Source organism: Callospermophilus lateralis, chromosome 2, assembly GCF_048772815.1.
Source record: "Callospermophilus lateralis isolate mCalLat2 chromosome 2, mCalLat2.hap1, whole genome shotgun sequence".
Classification (NCBI taxonomy): domain Eukaryota; kingdom Metazoa; phylum Chordata; class Mammalia; order Rodentia; family Sciuridae; genus Callospermophilus; species Callospermophilus lateralis.
The window spans coordinates 37,900,523-37,919,256 of record NC_135306.1 but is presented as its reverse complement, the minus strand read 5'-3'; the positions used below and the strand labels follow the sequence as shown (position 1 = coordinate 37,919,256).

The window sequence follows — 18,734 nt, the reverse complement described above, 5'->3', positions numbered from 1 at the left end:
GATATGAGTTTTTTGTTTGGGGGGGGGTACTCAGGGATTGAACTCAGGGGCACTTGACCACTGAGCCACAGTCCTAGCGCTATTTTGTAGTTTCTTTAGAGAAACTAAAGTTGCTTAGCACCTTGCCATTGCTGAAGCTGGCTTTGAACTGAAGATCCTCCTGTCTCAGCCTCTTGAGCCACTGGGATTACAAATGTGTACCACCACACCCTGTGAGGTATTTGGTTTAAGGCTACTGCAGAGCTATAGTATTGAACTAGGCAGAATTAAACCTAGAAAGCTTGTTGTTCTTATTGTGCCTTAGACATTTTCATTGAATATATACTCCCTGAATTGCTACAAGCTTTTGGTTGTCTTCTAGAATACTGAAAACATTGATTCTTACAATTTTTCTAGAATTCTGAAAACATTGATTCTTACAATTTTGGGCAAATTTCTCATTTCTTTTATACAAGAGGGAATTTTCATGGATCATTTTCAGAATTCCCTGCTATTTTAAATGAGAATCTTTCCACGGACATTTCGTTATGATAGTATTTATGATAGCCGAAGAGTAAGAAAACAGTCTAATGCCCCCAAATCAGAAAATATTTTTTAAAAATGATTCATCTAGATGGAATAATATGTTAATACCAACAACTTATAACATGACAGGATACTTATGAGATATAGGTAATAAAAAGCAGAGTACAAAATAGGGTATGTTCAAATATTTAAAGATGAATTTTATAAGGAAATGAACATGTATAAACCTAAAAACTACTGAAAGGAACTACATCAAGATGTACCATTTATTTTTTCTGGGTAAGGGGGTAATTTTTAAATTAAAAAGTTAAAATCTTTGTTCTGTATTCTATAAATGGATACAAAAATACACATATCACCCTATGAATTAAGAATTATAATAGCTGTAAATGGCTATGAACTTTGATTTTACATAGTCATTTATAAATATTTGAAGGCATGCTTTGAGAACATGCTCATAACCCTATGGCACTGGGGATAACATAGTATAAATGAGTTGTTTTATTCTTAGGTTTGTATTCTATAGAAAGAAGCTTTGATTCTGTGTGGTGTAATTGGGTAAATTATTAGGCAGATGAATAACTTGTCTCATTTATTAGCATTTATTTTATTTTTTCCTTTACAGGCACATATTAAATTTCCTATTGACTACCCATATTCACCACCTACCTTCAGATTCTTGACCAAAATGTGGCACCCCAACATTTATGAGGTAAGAGATGTCCATCATATATTTCTCTGCATATTTATTTCCCATATTAATACTTTTAAAAATAGCCTGTTGGGCTGGGGTTGTAGCTTAGTGGTAGAGCATGTACTTAGCATGCTTGAGGCCCTTGGTTCAATCCTCAGCAACACATGCGCGCGCGCACACACACTGTGTATCTCTGTATGTCGTGATGGTAGTGCTAAGCTACAGAGAAGTGTTCATGATTTTTCACTTTTAGTTAGGAGTCTCTGATTTAATTATTTTAAAATTGAGGGTAGTTTTATAATAGCCTGTGTATATTCAAGTTAAGATTGAGGCTTGAAATCTTCCCAGCTGATTGCTAAAAATTATTATGCACATGTGTTAACATTTGCATTTTTAAAATTTAATAGATAAAGTGATACAAATTTATTTGTGTACTTATCCTCTAACTTTACAGCAAGGGTCACCTGTTGCTATGTCAGAGATTCAGCTTTTTGGGGGGATTTATCCTACTACATTTGGACTGGCCTCCTTTCAGGAGTTGCTGCTGAGCATTTGAGAGCCTCTTTTGGAATAAATCCAAGGTGAGGTTATTCTGTTGGACAAGTCAACATGCCTGCAGGAAGCATTTCTAGTTTTGTTGATTGAAACATACCTAGCTTTGGGCTAATTCATGAGGATGTTAGAATAATGCATTAGCACTTTTGAGCAGATTTATTATTTTCTACAGTCTGCTTTTTCTGTAAGATATCTTCAGTTTTCTTTGCTTTTTCACATGGGACAAACTAGTGCTGAAAGGTAATATGTAGTTTTCTTGCCAGAAATTAGCTCCCATAATATTGTTTCTTCTTTTTTAGTACTTAGCATAATCATAATTCAGTGATTCTACTGTCCTGTGTAACAAAGTTATTCTGTTGTAGGGAAGGGTCTGTAGAAATAACTCATTGTTTCATGAATTTAAATTGAATTCAATATTCACAGAAGTGTTTTGGTATTTATCTTAGTCTATTTGGGCTGCTACAACAAAGTATCTTAGACTGAGGAATTTATAACCAACAGAAATTTATTGTTCACAGTGCTTGAAACCTAGGAAGTCCAAGATCAAGCCATCAACAGATTTGGTGTCTTGTGAAGCTCTTGCAACTATAGTAACAATAACAAAACCTACACAGTATAGATAGGCTTAAGATAGCAAGGGAAAAGTGAGGACCAGCCTTTTGTCTTGCTATCAAGAACAAAACCTTAAAGTCATATTACTAATTTATTCCTATTACAGTTATCTAATTCTGAGACCTCTCTTAAAAAAGACATAAAACAAGAAAAAGAACTCAAAGCCCTAAAGAAGGTGTAGTTGTTAATTAAATTCCTTTTAGTCTTTCACAACTTACCTATTGACTTCTCTCAAGAGTTAGCATTAGATGGTGATATTTAAAAATACTTTTTGCCTGGCACAGTAGTGTATGCCTGTAATCTCAGTAACTGAGGAGCCTGAGGCAGGAAGATTGCAAGTTTGAAGCCAGACTCAGCACCTTAGCCAAGACCCTATTTCAAAATAAAAAATAAAAAGCTAGGGATGTAACTCAGTGGTAAAGCAGCCATGAGTTCAATTCCCAGTACCAAATTTTAAAAATATGTATGTATAGAATATAATATTCATAATAAATTTTTTCTCCAATAAAGTACATGCATTTCCATACCTTTTTCTTTTTTTTTTTAAATAATGGGGATTTAATTTCTGGGCACCTTATCACTGAGCTGTATTCCAGCCCTTTTGATTTTTTTAAATTTGGAGACCGTCCTGCTAAAGTGCCTAGAGCCTCACTAAGTTGTTGAGGCTGGCCTTGAACTGCATCCTCGATCCTCGTATCTCAGCCTTCTGAGGGCTTGGGATTATAGGTATGCACCATCATGCTTGGCCATTTTTTTTTTTTTTTTAAGAGAGTGAGAGAGAGAGAATTTTTTTAATATTTATTTTTTAGTTTTTGGTGGACACAACATCTTTGTTTGTATGTGGTGCTGAGGATCGAACCTGGGCCGCATGCATGCCAGGCGAGTGCGCTACCGCTTGAGCCACATCCCCAGCCCCTAATTTTTGTTTTTAATGAAGCAATAGATCATAGTTAGAAATAAAATTTGAAGCTGGATATAGTGGCACACGCCTATAATCCCATCTATTTGGGAGACTGATGCTGAAGGATTCAAGGCCAGCCTCAGTAATTGAAGAGAGACTTTGTCTCTTAAATTTCAAGAGGGCTGGTGTAGGTACTCAGTGGTAGAGCCCCTTGGGTTCAATCCTTTACCAAAGAAAAATTTTATATATAGTCAAAAGCATCATAAGAGACTGTAATCACACGATTGGCTGTACTCTGGGAAATGATATTAGAATTATATTTTTGAGCCAGTGTCAATATTCTACAAATCTGGGATTAATGGTTCTTGGCCAAAGATATGCTCTTGAGTTGCTTTCTTCTTACCCATGATATTATCTCCCATGATATAAACAATGGACCTTGATATCAAATTGCTAGTCACCAAATTACATACTGCAAGGATATTTATATCTGAGAAGGGAGGGTGAAACAATTGTCAACAACAAAACAAATACAAAAGCACAATTGAACTCAAATTCTAAAATATATGAATTGATGAAGTAGTTTTGGGCAAATTAACAAACATTTAAAAATGAATATTATAAAGATTGTTATCAATAGAAAATAGATCAATTGTTACATTAAGTTTTGTTTTGGTGTGTTTATGTGTGATGCTGGGGATTGAACTCATAGCAAGCACTCTGAGAACTGACCTATATCCCCAGCCCTACATCTAGTTTTAAAAATCAGGAACTTTGGTTATAATTTATTAAACACTTCAGTTCAAAAAATTGTAAATACTACTCTTTGAATGAATTTAATTATTTAAAAATTTCCCGTATCATTACTGTGTCTTTGAAATTTATGATTAATCAAGGGAAAAAAAGAAAGGAAGGAATTTAATATGAATTTTCTATATGACTATATTGCACAATCCATTCTTCTCTGCTTTGCAGTATGTTAAGTGAGTTTTTAAAAGTAATAGTTTGCTGTTACATATTATTGTGGGTTCAAAAGTGGATGATCAGTGGGTCCCATTTGCTTCACAAACTGTATTAAAATCACATATTCACATACATTTCACTGAAAACCTCACAGATAAGGGAACTCAAAGTCTCATTGCTCATTGTATTAAAAATTTTTTAATAGTGGACTTTATTTTTTAGAGCAGTTTTTGGTTCAGTGCAAAACAGTGAAAGTATACAAAAGTATTTAATATTTAATGATCCTTTTAGTACTAGGGTGTATAAAACAGTATAGAGTTTTCCTTCAAAAATATAAAGATCTACATATTTTGGAAGTACTGTACAAATCATTTCTCCTGTGTGATGCTTATAAATGTATGTCACTAACATAGTCACAAAATAAAGCTTATAATATAATAAGATATTGTACCTCAGACTACCTGGTAATCCATATGAAAATATTTTGCTATTTTACATTAGCCTTTAATTCTGGAGAATGACTCTTGATTCTTTACCCAGTTGACTCTAATACTAATCTCTGTAGCCCCCCACAGTGTAAGGTATACTAATTTGACTATTCCAGTAGCATCCAGACAGTGTGTGCATGTGCGTGTGCGTGTGTGTGTGTGTGTGTGTCTGTGTGTCTGTGTCTTTTAATATATTTACATATTTATACACACACACATATATAGTTTTTAGTTGTAAATGGACACAATACCTTTATTGTATTTATTTATTTATTTTTATTTAGTGCTAAGGATTGAACCCAATCAATCCTCACATGGGCTAGGCATGCACTCTGCCACTGAGCTACAACCCTAGCCCAGGGCATTTGTTCTTATTTATATATGTATATATGTGCTGGAGTTTGAACTAAGAGCCTTCTGCATCTTAAGCAGCATCTGTTACTGAGCTATACCCCCTGACTGTGGACATGGATTTTTAAATATTAATTGATTTAATAATAGTTTAAAAATAGACCTTATTATTTTAATATGCTTTTTCTAAAGCGTTGTCTTTTTTTTTGGTACTGGGGATTGAAGTCAGGGGCACTTGACCACTGAACCATATCCCCAGCCCTATTTTGCATTTTATTTAGAGACAAGGTCTCACTGAGTTGCTTAGTGCCTCACTTTTGCTCAGGCTGGCTTTGAATTCACGATCCTCCTGGCTCAGCCTCTAGAGCCACTGAGATTATAGGCTTATGACACTGCACCTGGCCTAAAACATGTTCTTTTAATCACTTGTGGCTAAAAATATAGATGGGTGGCCTAGATGCTACTAATTCATTTACTCAGTCTTTGTGCCCTCATTGTGATATGGAGAGTGGGAGCTAGTTCTCTATTGTCTCTTATTCTAAGGGCACTAATCTCATTAGACCAGGGCTTTACTTTTATGTTCTCATCTAATCCCAAATATATTTTGAATTAAAAAATCACATAGGGGGCAAGAACCTAACATATGAATTTGTGGGGAGTATACAAATACTCATTTCATAATGTCAGATAAACTGTATGACACCTAAATTTCCTAAGAATTTGCAGCGTTAAAGATTTTTGCAAATTCTGTAGAACCATTGCTTTTGAAATAAAATTTAGGCCATAGACTTGGATTGTGGATTACTTGGAGAGCACTTTCCTAGAATGCATGAGGCCTTCGGTTCAATTCCCAGGCCTTAAATTTTTTTTTTTTTTCCTTAAGGCTATAATAAATTACAGTTGGGCATAATTATATATATTTTATGATCTTATTATAGTTATCCATATCCATGGTTTCCATGTCTATAGATTCAATTAATTTTTTAATTCTAATTTGTTATACATGACAGCAGAATGTATTTAAATTCATATTACACATATAGAACATAATTTTTCATGTCTCTGGTTATATACAAAATAGAATCACACCATTCATATCTTCATACATGTACTTAGGGTAATGATATCTATCTCATTTCATCATTTTTCTTACCCCCATGCCCGCTCCTTTCCCCTCCATCCCCTTTGCCCTATCTAAAGTTTCACCATTCCTCCCATGCTCTTGGCACCTCCTACCGCCCTCCGCCATCCAATCCCCATTATGGACTAGTATTCTCATATCAGAGAAAACATTCAGCATTTATTTTTTTGGGATTGGCCTACTTCATTTATAGCATAATATTCTCCAAGTTCATCCATTTACCTGCAAATGCCATGATTTTTATTCTCTTTTAATGCTGAGTAATATTCCATTGTATATATACCAAAGTTTCTTTATCCATTCATCTACTGAAGGGCATCTAGGTTGATTCCACATTTTGCTATTGTGAATAGTGCTTTTTTTTTTTTTGCGTTGAGATAGATATCATTACCCTAAGTAACAATGGTATAGTGATGTTGCATTCCTGTAGTATGCTGTTTTTATTTTATTTTATTTTTTTTAGAGAGAGAGAGAGAGGGAATTTTATTATTTATTTTTTAGTTTTCGGCAGACACAACATCTTTGTTTGTATGTGGTGCTGAGGATCGAACCCGGGCCGCACGCATGCCAGGCGAGCGCGCTACCACTTGAGCCACATCCCCAGCCCCTAGTATGCTGTTTTTAAGTCCTTTGGGTATAAACTGAGGAGTGGGATAGCTGGGTCTAATGCCAGGTTTTCCAAGGATTCTCCATATTCTTTCTATATTGGCTGTACTAATTTGCAGTCCCACCTGTAATGTTTGAGTGTGTCTTTCCCCCATATCCTCTCCAACACTTATTAATGCTTGTATTTTTGTTAACTGTCATTCTGACTGGGGTGAGATGAAATCTTAGAGTATTTTTGATTTGCCTTTTTGTAATTGCTAGAGGTGTTGAATATTTTTTCATATATTTGTTGATTGATTGTATATTCTATTCTGCAAAGTGTCCGTTCAGTTTCTTGGCCCATTTATTGGTTGGGTTATGTGTTTTTTTGCTGTTGAAGATTTTTGAGTTCTTTAAATATACTGGAGATTAGTGCTCTAACTGATGTGCGTGTGGTAAAAGTTTGCTCTCATTCTATATGCTCTCTATTCACCTTATTGATTATTTCTTTTGCTGAGAAGAAACTTTTTAGTTTGAATCCATCCCATTTATTGATTCTTGATTTTATTTCTTGAGCTTTAGGAAGTCGGGGCATAATCCAGTATGATGGATATTTGGGCCTACTTTTTCTTCTGTTAGGTACAGGGTCTCTGGTTTAATTCCTAGTTCCTTGATCCACCTTGAGTTGAGTTTTGTGCATGTTGAGAGAGAGGGGTTTAATTCCATTTTGATACATGGATTTCCAGTTTTCCCAGCACCGTTTGTTGAAAAGGCTATCTTTTCTCCAATGTATGTTTTTGGCACCTTTGTCTAATATGAGACAACTATAATTATGTGGGTTTGTCTCTGTGTCCTCTATTCTGTACCATTGGTTAAATATCTGTTTTGTTTTCAATATCATGTTGTTTTTGTTACTATTGCTCTGTAGAATAGTTTAAAGTCTGGTATAGTGATGTCACCTGCTTCACCCTTCTTGCTAAGGATTGCTTTGGCCATTCTGGGTCTCTTATTTTTCCAAATGAATTTCTTGATTGCCTTTTCTATTTCTATGAGGAATGCCATTGGGATTTTGATTTGGATTGAATTAAATCTATATAGTGCTTTTGGTAGTATGGTCATGTTTAACAAAAAAAGATTTATATTTTAGTTGTTGTTGGACACAAAACCTTTATCTATCTATCTATCTATCTATCTATTTATTGTGGTGCTGAGGATCGAACATGCTAGGCAAGCACTCTGCCATTGAGCCACAACCCCCTATCCAAGAACATGGGAGATCTTTACATCTTCTAAGGTCTTCTTTAATTTCTTTCTTTAGTGTTCTGTAGTTTTCATTGTAGAGGTCTTTTCACCTCTTTCGTTGATTCCCAAGTGTGTGTGTGTGTGTGTGTGTGTGTATATATATATATTTTTTTTTTTTTGAGGCTGTTGTAAATGTTCCTAGTTTCTCTTTCAGGAGATTTGTCACTGATGTTCAGAAATGCCTTATTTTTATGTGTGTTGATTTTATATCCTACATGTTTTTATGTGTATATAAATAAATGAACAGGGACGGAAAGGAAGAAAGTATATAAGTATATGGGAGCGCTGGGTAGGGTACTCTGACATGTGCCTCTAAGTCCCACTGATTGGGAGCCTGAGGTAGGAAAATCACTTGAACTCTGGGCTTCAAGGCCAGCCTGGACACCATTGGGAGCCCTACTTCATTCATAAATAAATACATAAATGGTATATGGGAAGATATATATATATAGGTTATGTTCAAATATTAAACCATTTTACATAAGGGACTTGAGCATCCTCAGATTTTATTATTCTTAGTGGGTCTTAAAAGAAGCAATCTAGGATATTGAGGACAACTAATTTTTACACATGTATATATTTTACACACACACACACACACACACACACACACACACACACACACATTTTTACCAGGAACTGAATCCAGGGGCACTTTACCAATGAGCCATATCCCTAGTTCATGCATATTACTATCTATCTATCTATCTATCTATCTTTGAGGCAAGGTCTTCTTAATTTATTTCAGGCCTCACTGAGTTGCTAAAGCTGGCTTTTTGGGATCCTCCTGCCTCAGCTTCCTGAGCTCTTGATAAATTATATTATTAAACTATCCAGAAAAGGCCATTTTTTTACATCCATTTCTTTAAAAAACCAAACCAGATAAAAATAGTACCCACCCATGTTTTTCTGCCATTTCTTACTTGCACATTTTGGTATTTCTACACCCTTTGTGAACATCATTATATTGATAGGGTTTATAATTTGATAGGAAGTACAATTAGAATGTTTCTTATAAATAAGGGCTTAGTATATCTTGTGATAATAATAAAATTATTTGTATATAATAAATGGCAATATTTTTAGAATAAAACAAATGGAAGCACATTCTGCTCCATTTCTTTTGATCATTTGCATGATTGTGTCTGTGTGATTAAGTATTGAGTTATTCTTTTCCTGGTGGAATTAACTTGTAGAGGTCTTAAGATGATTTCTCTGAGAATTAACTTTAATGTTTACACCAAGTAGAAATTAATAACAAACCAAAGGAATCACATTAGGATCGATTACATAGAAGATTGTAATATTGCATTGCCTTATAATTTTTCAAACTAGGAAATAATTGCCTAAGTTCATTATATTAAATTTACTTCATGTAATTTTAAAATAAATTTTTAAAATTCATTCTCGTGGGGCTGGAGTGGCTCAAGTGGTAGCACGCTCACCTGGCATGCATGTGGCCCAGGTTTGATCCTCAGCACCACGTACAAAAACAAAGATGTTTTGTCCGCCGAAAACTAAAAAATAAATATTAAAAATTCTCTCTCTCTCAAAAAAAAAAAAAAATCATTCTTGTGTTTGTAGTACTGAGGGTCAAACCAAGAACCTCACATATATGTTGGGCAAGAGTTAGGTTACTGAGCTCCATTCTCAGCCCTTAATATAAACTTAAAAATTTTTAATTCAGTATGGTAATGATTAAAATGCTGCAGTATTTCAGTGTCTATGTATTTTTTACATCCATTTCTTTAAAAAAACATGTTTTAAAGGCTCTACTTGGTGGTAGCTCTCTTGCCTAGTATGTGTGAGGTCCCGAGTTCCATCTCCACTGCTGCAGCAACAACAAAAAAGTTTTGAGATCATTTTAAAGTTACAAAAATAGTACAGACAGTTCCCATGTATTCTTTATTCAGCCTTCTCAGTGATAAATCTTTATACAACCACTTTAAATTTATCAAAACTAAGAAATTTCATTTAGTATTATCAACTTTATTCCAAACAACCTTTGGAATAAAGTACAGAATGGGAAACTTACAAACACATTTTAATTGCCATATCTACTCTATTTCTCTGGGTATTCCAAACCATACTTTCATTTTGTATTATTATTAAATAATCAGAAATGAGGTTGAACTGTGACTTTTTTTTTTTAACTCTGATTTACTCACATAAAAGTGCTAAGTGTTAAGATTTTGTTATGTTGGGCTGAGGTTGTGGCTCAGTAGTAAAGCACCTGCTTAGCATGTGTGAGGCACTGCGTTTGATTCTCAGCACCACATTAAAAAAATAAATAAAGGTATTGTGTCCATCTACAACTTAAAAAAGGAAAAAAAAACCACAAACTTTTTTTTTTTTTAAACAAAGACAGTGTTTGGGGGAAAAAAATAAGATTTTGTTACGTTGTCAGTAATAATGTCCAGAAGCAGTGGTATTCACCAGCAATTGGTAGACTGAAGTGGGAGAATCACATGAGTCCAGGAGTTAAGATAAGACCCTGTCTCCCACCCTCACCCCCCAAAAAAAATTAAAACAAAAATTAGTATTAATGGTGTTCATTTTATGTATATTTATGTTGTCAATTATAGATTTCAATTTTACATGATTTTACTCAGTTGTATTTAAGAAGGGACCTGAACACATGAACATGAATACTTTATTATTTAATCAGAAATGTGTAAGCCAAGTAGTATTTCATTTTGGTTTTGATTTGCATTTCTCTAATGACTAATGATGTTGAACATCCTTTCATTCACGTATTGGCTAGTTGTGTATTTTCTTTGGAGAAATGTCTGTTGTTTGCTCCCTACTTCCCTTTCCCTCCCTCTTCCCCTTTTCTCCCCTTTGCCCCTCTCTGCTACCCTTCCCTTACTTTCCTTTCCTTTCTGACAGTCTAGAAATCATATATATGACTTGCAGATATTTTCTCCCATCCAATAGATTGCCTACTCACTTTCTTGTTAAATGTCCTTTTTTGTTGCTTATGATTTTGTTGTCATCTGAAAATCTACCAAGTCTTCGGTCATGAAGATTTATCCCTATGTTTTCTTTTAGGAATTTATGATTTTAGCATTTAGATCTTTGATCCATTGTTGATTTATTTTTGTATATGATTTCAGGTAACAGTTCGATTTCATTCTTTTGTTTAAGGAAATCCATTTATTATTTGTTGAGAGACCAGGGACCATTCTTGTCCCATTGAATAGTCTTGGTTTCTTCATCCAAGATCTGTTGACAAGCTACGAGTGGTAGAGCTCACCTGCAATCCTTGCATTTCGGGAACCTGAGGCAGGAGGACCACAAGGTTGAGATCAGCCTCAGCCACTTGGCCAAACCTTGTCTCAAAATAAAAATCAAAAAGGGCTGGGGGACTGGGGTTGTGGCTCAGTGGTAGAGCACTAGCCTAGCATGTGTGAAACACTGGGTTAAATTCTCAGCACCACATATAAATAAAATAAAAATAAAGAGTCCGTTAACAACTAAAAAAAAAAAAAAAAAAAATTTTAAAAAAAGTGGGGATTTGGGGATGTGGATTAGTGCTTAATCTCTCTTGGGTTCAATCCCTGGCACCCCCCACCCCACCCAAATGTCTGTTGACTATAGACATATGGGATTATTTCTGGACTCTTAAATTCTTTTCAGTTGATCTATATATTTGTCTTTATGGTAGTATTAAACTGTCTGGTGACTGTAAGCTTTGGTAGTACATTCTGAAACAAGGAAGTATGAGTCTTAAAATTTTGTTCTTTTTCAAAACTATTTTGACTTTGGTTCACTTAAATTTCTATATAAATTTTAGGATGAGCTTGTCAGTGTTTGCAAAAATGGAAGGTAGTATTTTGATAGTGTTGAGAGCCACATCCGAAAGGGGCCCCAGCAAACTTCCAGCTGCCAGCTGATGATTGGCTCCTCTGCAGTGATGTCATTGGGCTGTTTCCCTGCCCTTTATATTTTGACTTTGGTTCACTTAAATTTCTATAGAAATTTTAGGATGAGCTTGTCAGTGTTTGTAAAAATGGAAGGTAGTATTTTGATAGGGTTTGTGTTGAATTTGTAGTTTAAATTGTGGAATATTACCATCTTAACAATGTCTTTACATTTATTTGGGTCTTTTCAATTTGAGCATTGTTTTATTTTTTTCAATGTACAGGTTTTTCATGTCCTCGATTAGATTTATTCCTTTAAATGCCTATAATGAATGGATGTAAAAAATTTTTTTAGTTGTAGATGGACATAACTTTATTTATTTATTTATTTTTATGTGATGCTGAGGATCGAACCCATTGCCTTACATGTGCTAGGCAAGTGCTCTACCACTGAGCCACAACCCTAGCCCTTATGAATGGATTTTTAAGAAACTGTTCTTTTTAAGGGTTATTTGCTAATATATGGTAATAACACTGATTTGAAGACTAGGCACATGGTATGCACCTATAATTGCAGCTACTCATGAGGCTAAGGCAAGAGGGCTTAAACTTAGGGAGACCCTGTCTCAAAAATGAAAGATTAAAAGGATTGTGGATGTAGCCCTTGGGTTCAATCCCCAGAACTGTTAGAAAAGAGAAGCAAAGAAAAGAAAAAGCTGAGGATTTACTGTGTGTCTTAAAACTTCCTAAATTTCTTATCTCGAGTAGCTTTCTTAGTGATTCTTTGGAATTTTCCATGTGTAGGATCATGTCATCTGTGAATACAAATGATTTTACTTCTTCATTTCAATTCATGTTCCTTTTATTATTTATTGTCTAATTGTACTGAGTAGAAACAATATTAGGCTGGGCCTGGTGGCATGTACCTGTAATCCCAGTGACTTCAGAGGCTGAGGCAGGATCACAATTTGAAGTCAGCCTTCACAACTTAGTGAGATATTGTCATAAAATAAAAGAGGGCCTGGTGGTATAGCTTAGTGGTCGAATACCCTCTTGGCTAAATCCCATGTACCATGAATGAATGAAAGAAAAAGTAAAAACTGTTAGATAGCAGTAGTGCAAGTGAGTGCCCTTTTCTTATTCTGCTCTTAAGAAGAAAACTTTTGGGCTGGGGGATGTGGCTCAAGTGGTAGCGCGCTCTCCTGGCATGCGTGCGGCCCGGGTTCGATCCTCAGCACCACATACAAACAAAGATGTTGTGTCTGCCGATAACTAAAATAAAATAAATATTAAAAAAAACAAGAAGAAAACTTTTATTGTTTACATTTAGATATGAATGTAGCTCTGTTTTTTTTTTTTTTTAATTTTTACAAATGCCCCTTTTCATGTTATGATAGTTTCTTTCTGTTCATCGTTGAAATTTGTCAAATGCATTGTTTATTAATTAAAACACTCCCCTGTTTTGGGAAGGGATATTGGAGAACAAACTCAGGGTGACTTTCTTGCATGCTAGGCAAGTGCTGTAATACTGAACTATATCCCTATCACTTTTTATTTTCTTTTGAGACAGGGTCTCTGTAAGTTGCCTTAAACCTTCCATGCCTCGTCCTCTCTGGCAGCTGGAATTACAGGCATGTGCCAACCCCTGGCTAAGATGCCCATTTTAAAATATGCAAATCTGTTTATGTTATTCCATTACCCAGAATTTTTAGTTACATACATTTAAAATTCCAAGCAATATATTATTCTGACCTGATTTTTTTGTGCTGGTTTTACTGTTTGGTTCTGTTTTTGACTTCTGTACTCTTTTCTTTGGCAAAACTAGAATGTTCACTGTTAAAGTAGGTAAAATAATGAATCTCCCCAAATGCTGACATCTGAATCCTTCAAATCTGTAAATATATTACATGTCAAGGGGTAATTAATATAGATAACCAGCTGACTTTAGGAAAATTATTTGGGATTATCTGGGATGTCTGATGTAATCTGAAGAGTCCTTAGTAGAAGGAAGAGACAGAAAATGAGTTAGAGGAAATGTGATTCTGGAAGAAAGGCCAAGAAAAATAAAAAAAAAACCAAAAAACAATGCTTTGAAGATAAAAGGATTCTAAGGGAAAAAGGTAGTTTCTCTCTCTTTTAAAAATATGGTATGTTTTGCTTTATAAATTGGCCTGTCAATGTAAGATAATGAATTTGTTGTTGTCAATGTAAGATAATGAATTTATTGCAATAAAAAACAAAATACAAGTACCAAAGCATTATTTTACCATTTATTGTGTTGGTTTATTTCTCCAAACCCATATCTAAATTTCCCTTAAGTTGTTAAAAGTTGTATTTGTTATTACAGACCCATCCCAAATCCCCACAACTACAAGTCCTTCTACTTTACCTCCCTTTTTTTATCTGCCCATATTTAGTTTTTCCTTTGGGATCTACATGTAATACAAAGTTTTAGAATATAGTTATTAAAATTTCATTTTATTAAAAATATTTCATCTTTTAAAAATGATACATTTATATAAATGTGTTTTGTGTATCTGTCTTATCTATTGAATTAATACTCTGCATTGCCCTTTTTATGCCATCCTTATGTGTCTGAAATAATCTTAATGTAATTCTGGATTAGGTCTTTAAGTCCTATAATTTACATTTTTTTAATACTTTTTAAAAAATATTTATTTTTTAGTTAGACACAATACCTTTATTTTATTTATTTATCTTATGTGGTGCTGAGAATCAAACCCAGGGCCTCGTACATGCTAGGCGAGTGCTCTACCGCTGAGCCACAACTCAAGCCCCTCATGTTTGTCTTTTTCTTTTTTTATTTAATAGTTTATTTTATGGCCCTATAGGTGTTTCTTTTTTTAGCTAAGAAATATGTTTTAGAGATGGTTCAAATGAATCTTTATTATGCTAGAAAAAGAATTGTTTTCTCCCTTAATTAATAGCATGCACGTTTTTAGGAACAAAGGAAACCTAAATAGAACTGATGTACCTTTTTGTATGGCACTTTGGGATATTTACTAAATATGATATTGTGTTTTGTAGAATGGAGATGTATGCATTTCGATACTTCATCCTCCTGTAGATGACCCACAGAGTGGAGAACTGCCCTCTGAAAGGTGGAATCCTACTCAGAATGTGAGGTAAGGTGTTAAATTAAGAAAAATTATTTAATTTTTGTTTTGGTTTTTGCTCAGGCTGACCTTGAACTTTACTTAAGCAATCTTGCCTCAGCATCCCAAGAAGTTACTAGGATTACAGTTACATAGTTACACACCACCTTAATAATGGTCTTTTTTGTGTGTGAAAGTCTCATTTTTCCGTTTTTTGCCTCTAGTCAAATAAGATTACATACTGTTTTTTTTAAGCTATGCAAAAGAAAATCCTTCCTGTTTGGAGTTGTTTATCTTCATTTAGAATTTCATGTATGCTTCTTTCAAAATGTTTTTATTTACTGAGGAATAATGCATGTGATTTTTATTTCCCTGTGTTCACTGTGGAAGGAATTTTATAAGCATGGATTCTTCCTCTTACATTGTCATAAGTTCTACCTTGCTTCTTTGGACCCCATGACTTTTGTTATTTCTTTAATATTCTTATTACTTTTTGCAGACAGATCTTAAGACTTTACAGACTCAAAACTGAGTTTATTTATCTGATGCCTTTTATTTAGTTAGTTTTGTGTGTGTGTGTTTCTTTTGATGTTTGGAAGACATATTTCATGTGATTTCTCCTTTGACTACTCATCTCTTGATTACTTATCTAGATTGATATTTCATCATCTTTCGTTTTTGAATAGTAGCTTATGTATAGGGGATGGTCATATTGCTTAAGAGATTTTAAAACCAGTTACACTGTTGATCCTATTAAATATATTTAAGAAATCACTTATACAATTAAAAACTAATTTTGTGCTGGTGTAGTATACATGAGGTCCTAGGTTCACACCCCAGCACACCCCCTAATTCTATATTGAGTTATTGCCATTATCATTAATGTACTATTGATTAAAAACACTGTAATTTGATGATACTTTTTCTTTCTTTCTTTCTTCTGGGTAGGGTAGCAGGGATTGAACTCAGGGGCACTTGACCACTGACCCACATTCCCACCCTTATTTTGATTTTATTTAGAGATAGGGTCTCACTGAGTTACTTAGAGCCTCACTTTTGCTGAGGCCTGCTTTGAACTTGCATTCCTCCTGCCTCAGCCTCCTGAGCCACTGGGATTACAGGCGTGTGCCACTGCGCCCAGCTGATATTTTTATTTTTATTTATTTATTTTTTTAAAAAATATTTATTTTGTTTTAGTTTTCGGCAGACACAACATCTTTGTTTGTATGTGGTGCTGAGGATCGAACCCGGGCTGCACGCATGCCAGGCGAGCACGTTACCGCTTGAGCCACATCCCCAGCCCATATTTTTTTTTTTAATAAATGTTGAAAATTCTTTTTCTCTCTCTCTCTCTCTCTCTCTCTCTCTTTTTTTTTTTTTTTTGGTGTTCTAGAGACCAAGCTCAGGACCTTAGGCTTGCTAGGCAAGCACTCTATCAGTGATGTATACCTTTAGCCTCAGGAAATATATTAATCAGATAAACATTTGTTCTATGTTAGTTCATAGATCCATGTATAATTTATATGGTTCTAGAATGTGGCAAAGAATGGCTTCAATTTTATTTACATATACATGCATACATATTCAAATGTAACAAAGACTAATACTGTATATTAGAAAAGAAGGACTAAGAATTCACAGTGGAGTAATGTTTTAAAATAAATTTTTAGGACGTAAACTAAATATTTCTATTCTAAGTGTTTTGGCAAAAAAAAAAAAAACACTTATAGTGTTCTAGTCTTTTTTAAAAAAACTATTGAAGTATAATTCACATACCATACAAGTCACCCATTTAAAATCTACAATTTAAAAGTTTTTTAGTATACTCACAGGTTTGTGCTGTTAACACGATCAACATTAGAATGTTTTCATTACCCTTAAAGGAAACCCACACACTAACAATTACTGTTCATTACTCCCCAAATCTCCCAGCCCTAGGAAACCACCAGTTGACTTTCTATGTCTGTGGATTTGCCTATTCTAGACCTTTCATAAGGATGCAAACATAGTATGTATTATTTTGTGACTGACCTCTTTCATTTAGCATAAACTTTTCAAGATTCATTCATGCTGTGGTATGTATCAATACTTCAACTCCTTTTTTTTTTCTAATTTTTTTTAGCTGTAGGTTGACACAATACCTCTATTTTATTTATTTATATGTGGTGCTGAGGATTGAACCCAGGGTCTCACACATGCCAGGCGAGTGCTCTACCACTGAGCCACAGTCCCAGTGGCGCTCCCCCCACACCCCCCCTTTTAAATGATACTGAGGATTGAACTCAGGACCTCCTGCATACAGGTATTCAACCACTGAACTACATCCTTAGCCTGTTTCATTTCTTTTTATGGCATTTATCCCTTTGTATGATTAATTCACACTGTATGATCAAATCACACGTATTCATATATGTGGTATGGTTATACCACATTTTATATCTCCAGTTGAGGGACATTTGGGTTGTTTCCACTTTTGGATTATTATGAATGATGTACTATGAAAAGTATGTACACATTTTTGAGTGGTTATCTATTTTCATTTCCTTGGATATTTACCTAGGAGTGGAACTGCTGGGTCAATTGGTAACTGTGTTTAATGTGTGTGTTTTGCTGGGGGTTGAATCCAGGGCAGTGCACATTCTGAGCCACATCCCCTGCCCTCTGTTGAAAGTTTTGAGCAACTTCCCGACTGTTTTCCAAAGTGACTATAATAGTTTTACATTTCCTCGAGTAGGTGTGTGTACAAAAAAAAAAAAAAGTATAATGGCAAAACAGGTTCAACATGTAGCTCAGTTTTCACATCTCCTTTAACACTTTGTTTTCTATTTCACCTGTCCTAGCTGGGTACAAAGTGGTTTCTTACTGTGGTTTCTTACTGTGCTTTCTCATCAAGTTCTTGTTTATTTTTATTCGTTTATTTGTTTATTTTGTGCTGGGGATTGAACCTAAGGACACTTCACCATGGAGATACATCCCTAGTCCTTTTTATTTTTTATTTTTAGACAGCGTTTAATTAAGTTGCTGTGGGTCTCACTAAATTTCAGGTACTTCAAACCTGTGAAGCTCCTGCCTCAGCCTCCCAAGATGCAGGGATTAGAGGTATTGCCAATGCACACGGCTAACCTTTTATTTTAAAAAGTTTTAAACTTTACGAATAAATTTCATAAATGTTAAAGCACTGAGAGTTACTATTTACCCTGCTGTTTTCCTTTGTTAGTAACATCTGCCATCAATCAGTTTTGTTCATTTATTAAAGTTAATGAACCAGTATTAACATCTTGTTTACTAATGCCCATACTCTTTCACCACAATTCCTTGGGTTTTTTTGTTGTTGTTGTTGTTGTTGTTGTTTGTTTTTGTTTGGTGGTACCATGTATTTGAACCCATGTAGGTGCTCTACCACTAAGCTACATCTCCAAACTTTATTTTTTAAGGCAGAGTCACTAATTTGCCCAAGCTGACCTCAAACTTGTGATCTTCTGCCTTAGCCTCCTCAGTGGCTGGGATCACAGCATGTGCCATTGCCACCTTCCCATTTCCTTAGCTTTTACCAATGTAACTTTTATACTCCAGGATCCCATGCATTATGACACATTATATAGAATAATCCTCTCTTCTTAGGCAACTGTTTTTAAAAT

At 34.6% G+C, this 18,734-nt stretch overlaps 1 protein-coding gene across 1 annotated transcript in view; it reads left to right on the top strand.

Annotated features, from left to right (window-relative positions):
- Window positions 1-18,734, top strand: part of Ube2r2 (ubiquitin conjugating enzyme E2 R2) — a 101,910-nt gene that overhangs the window by 65,168 nt on the left and 18,008 nt on the right. The window contains exons 2-3 of the mRNA XM_076845903.2: window positions 1,151-1,237; window positions 15,029-15,126. Of these exons, the coding sequence (XP_076702018.1) occupies window positions 1,151-1,237; window positions 15,029-15,126 (185 nt within the window). The remainder of the gene's footprint in view (window positions 1-1,150; window positions 1,238-15,028; window positions 15,127-18,734) is intronic.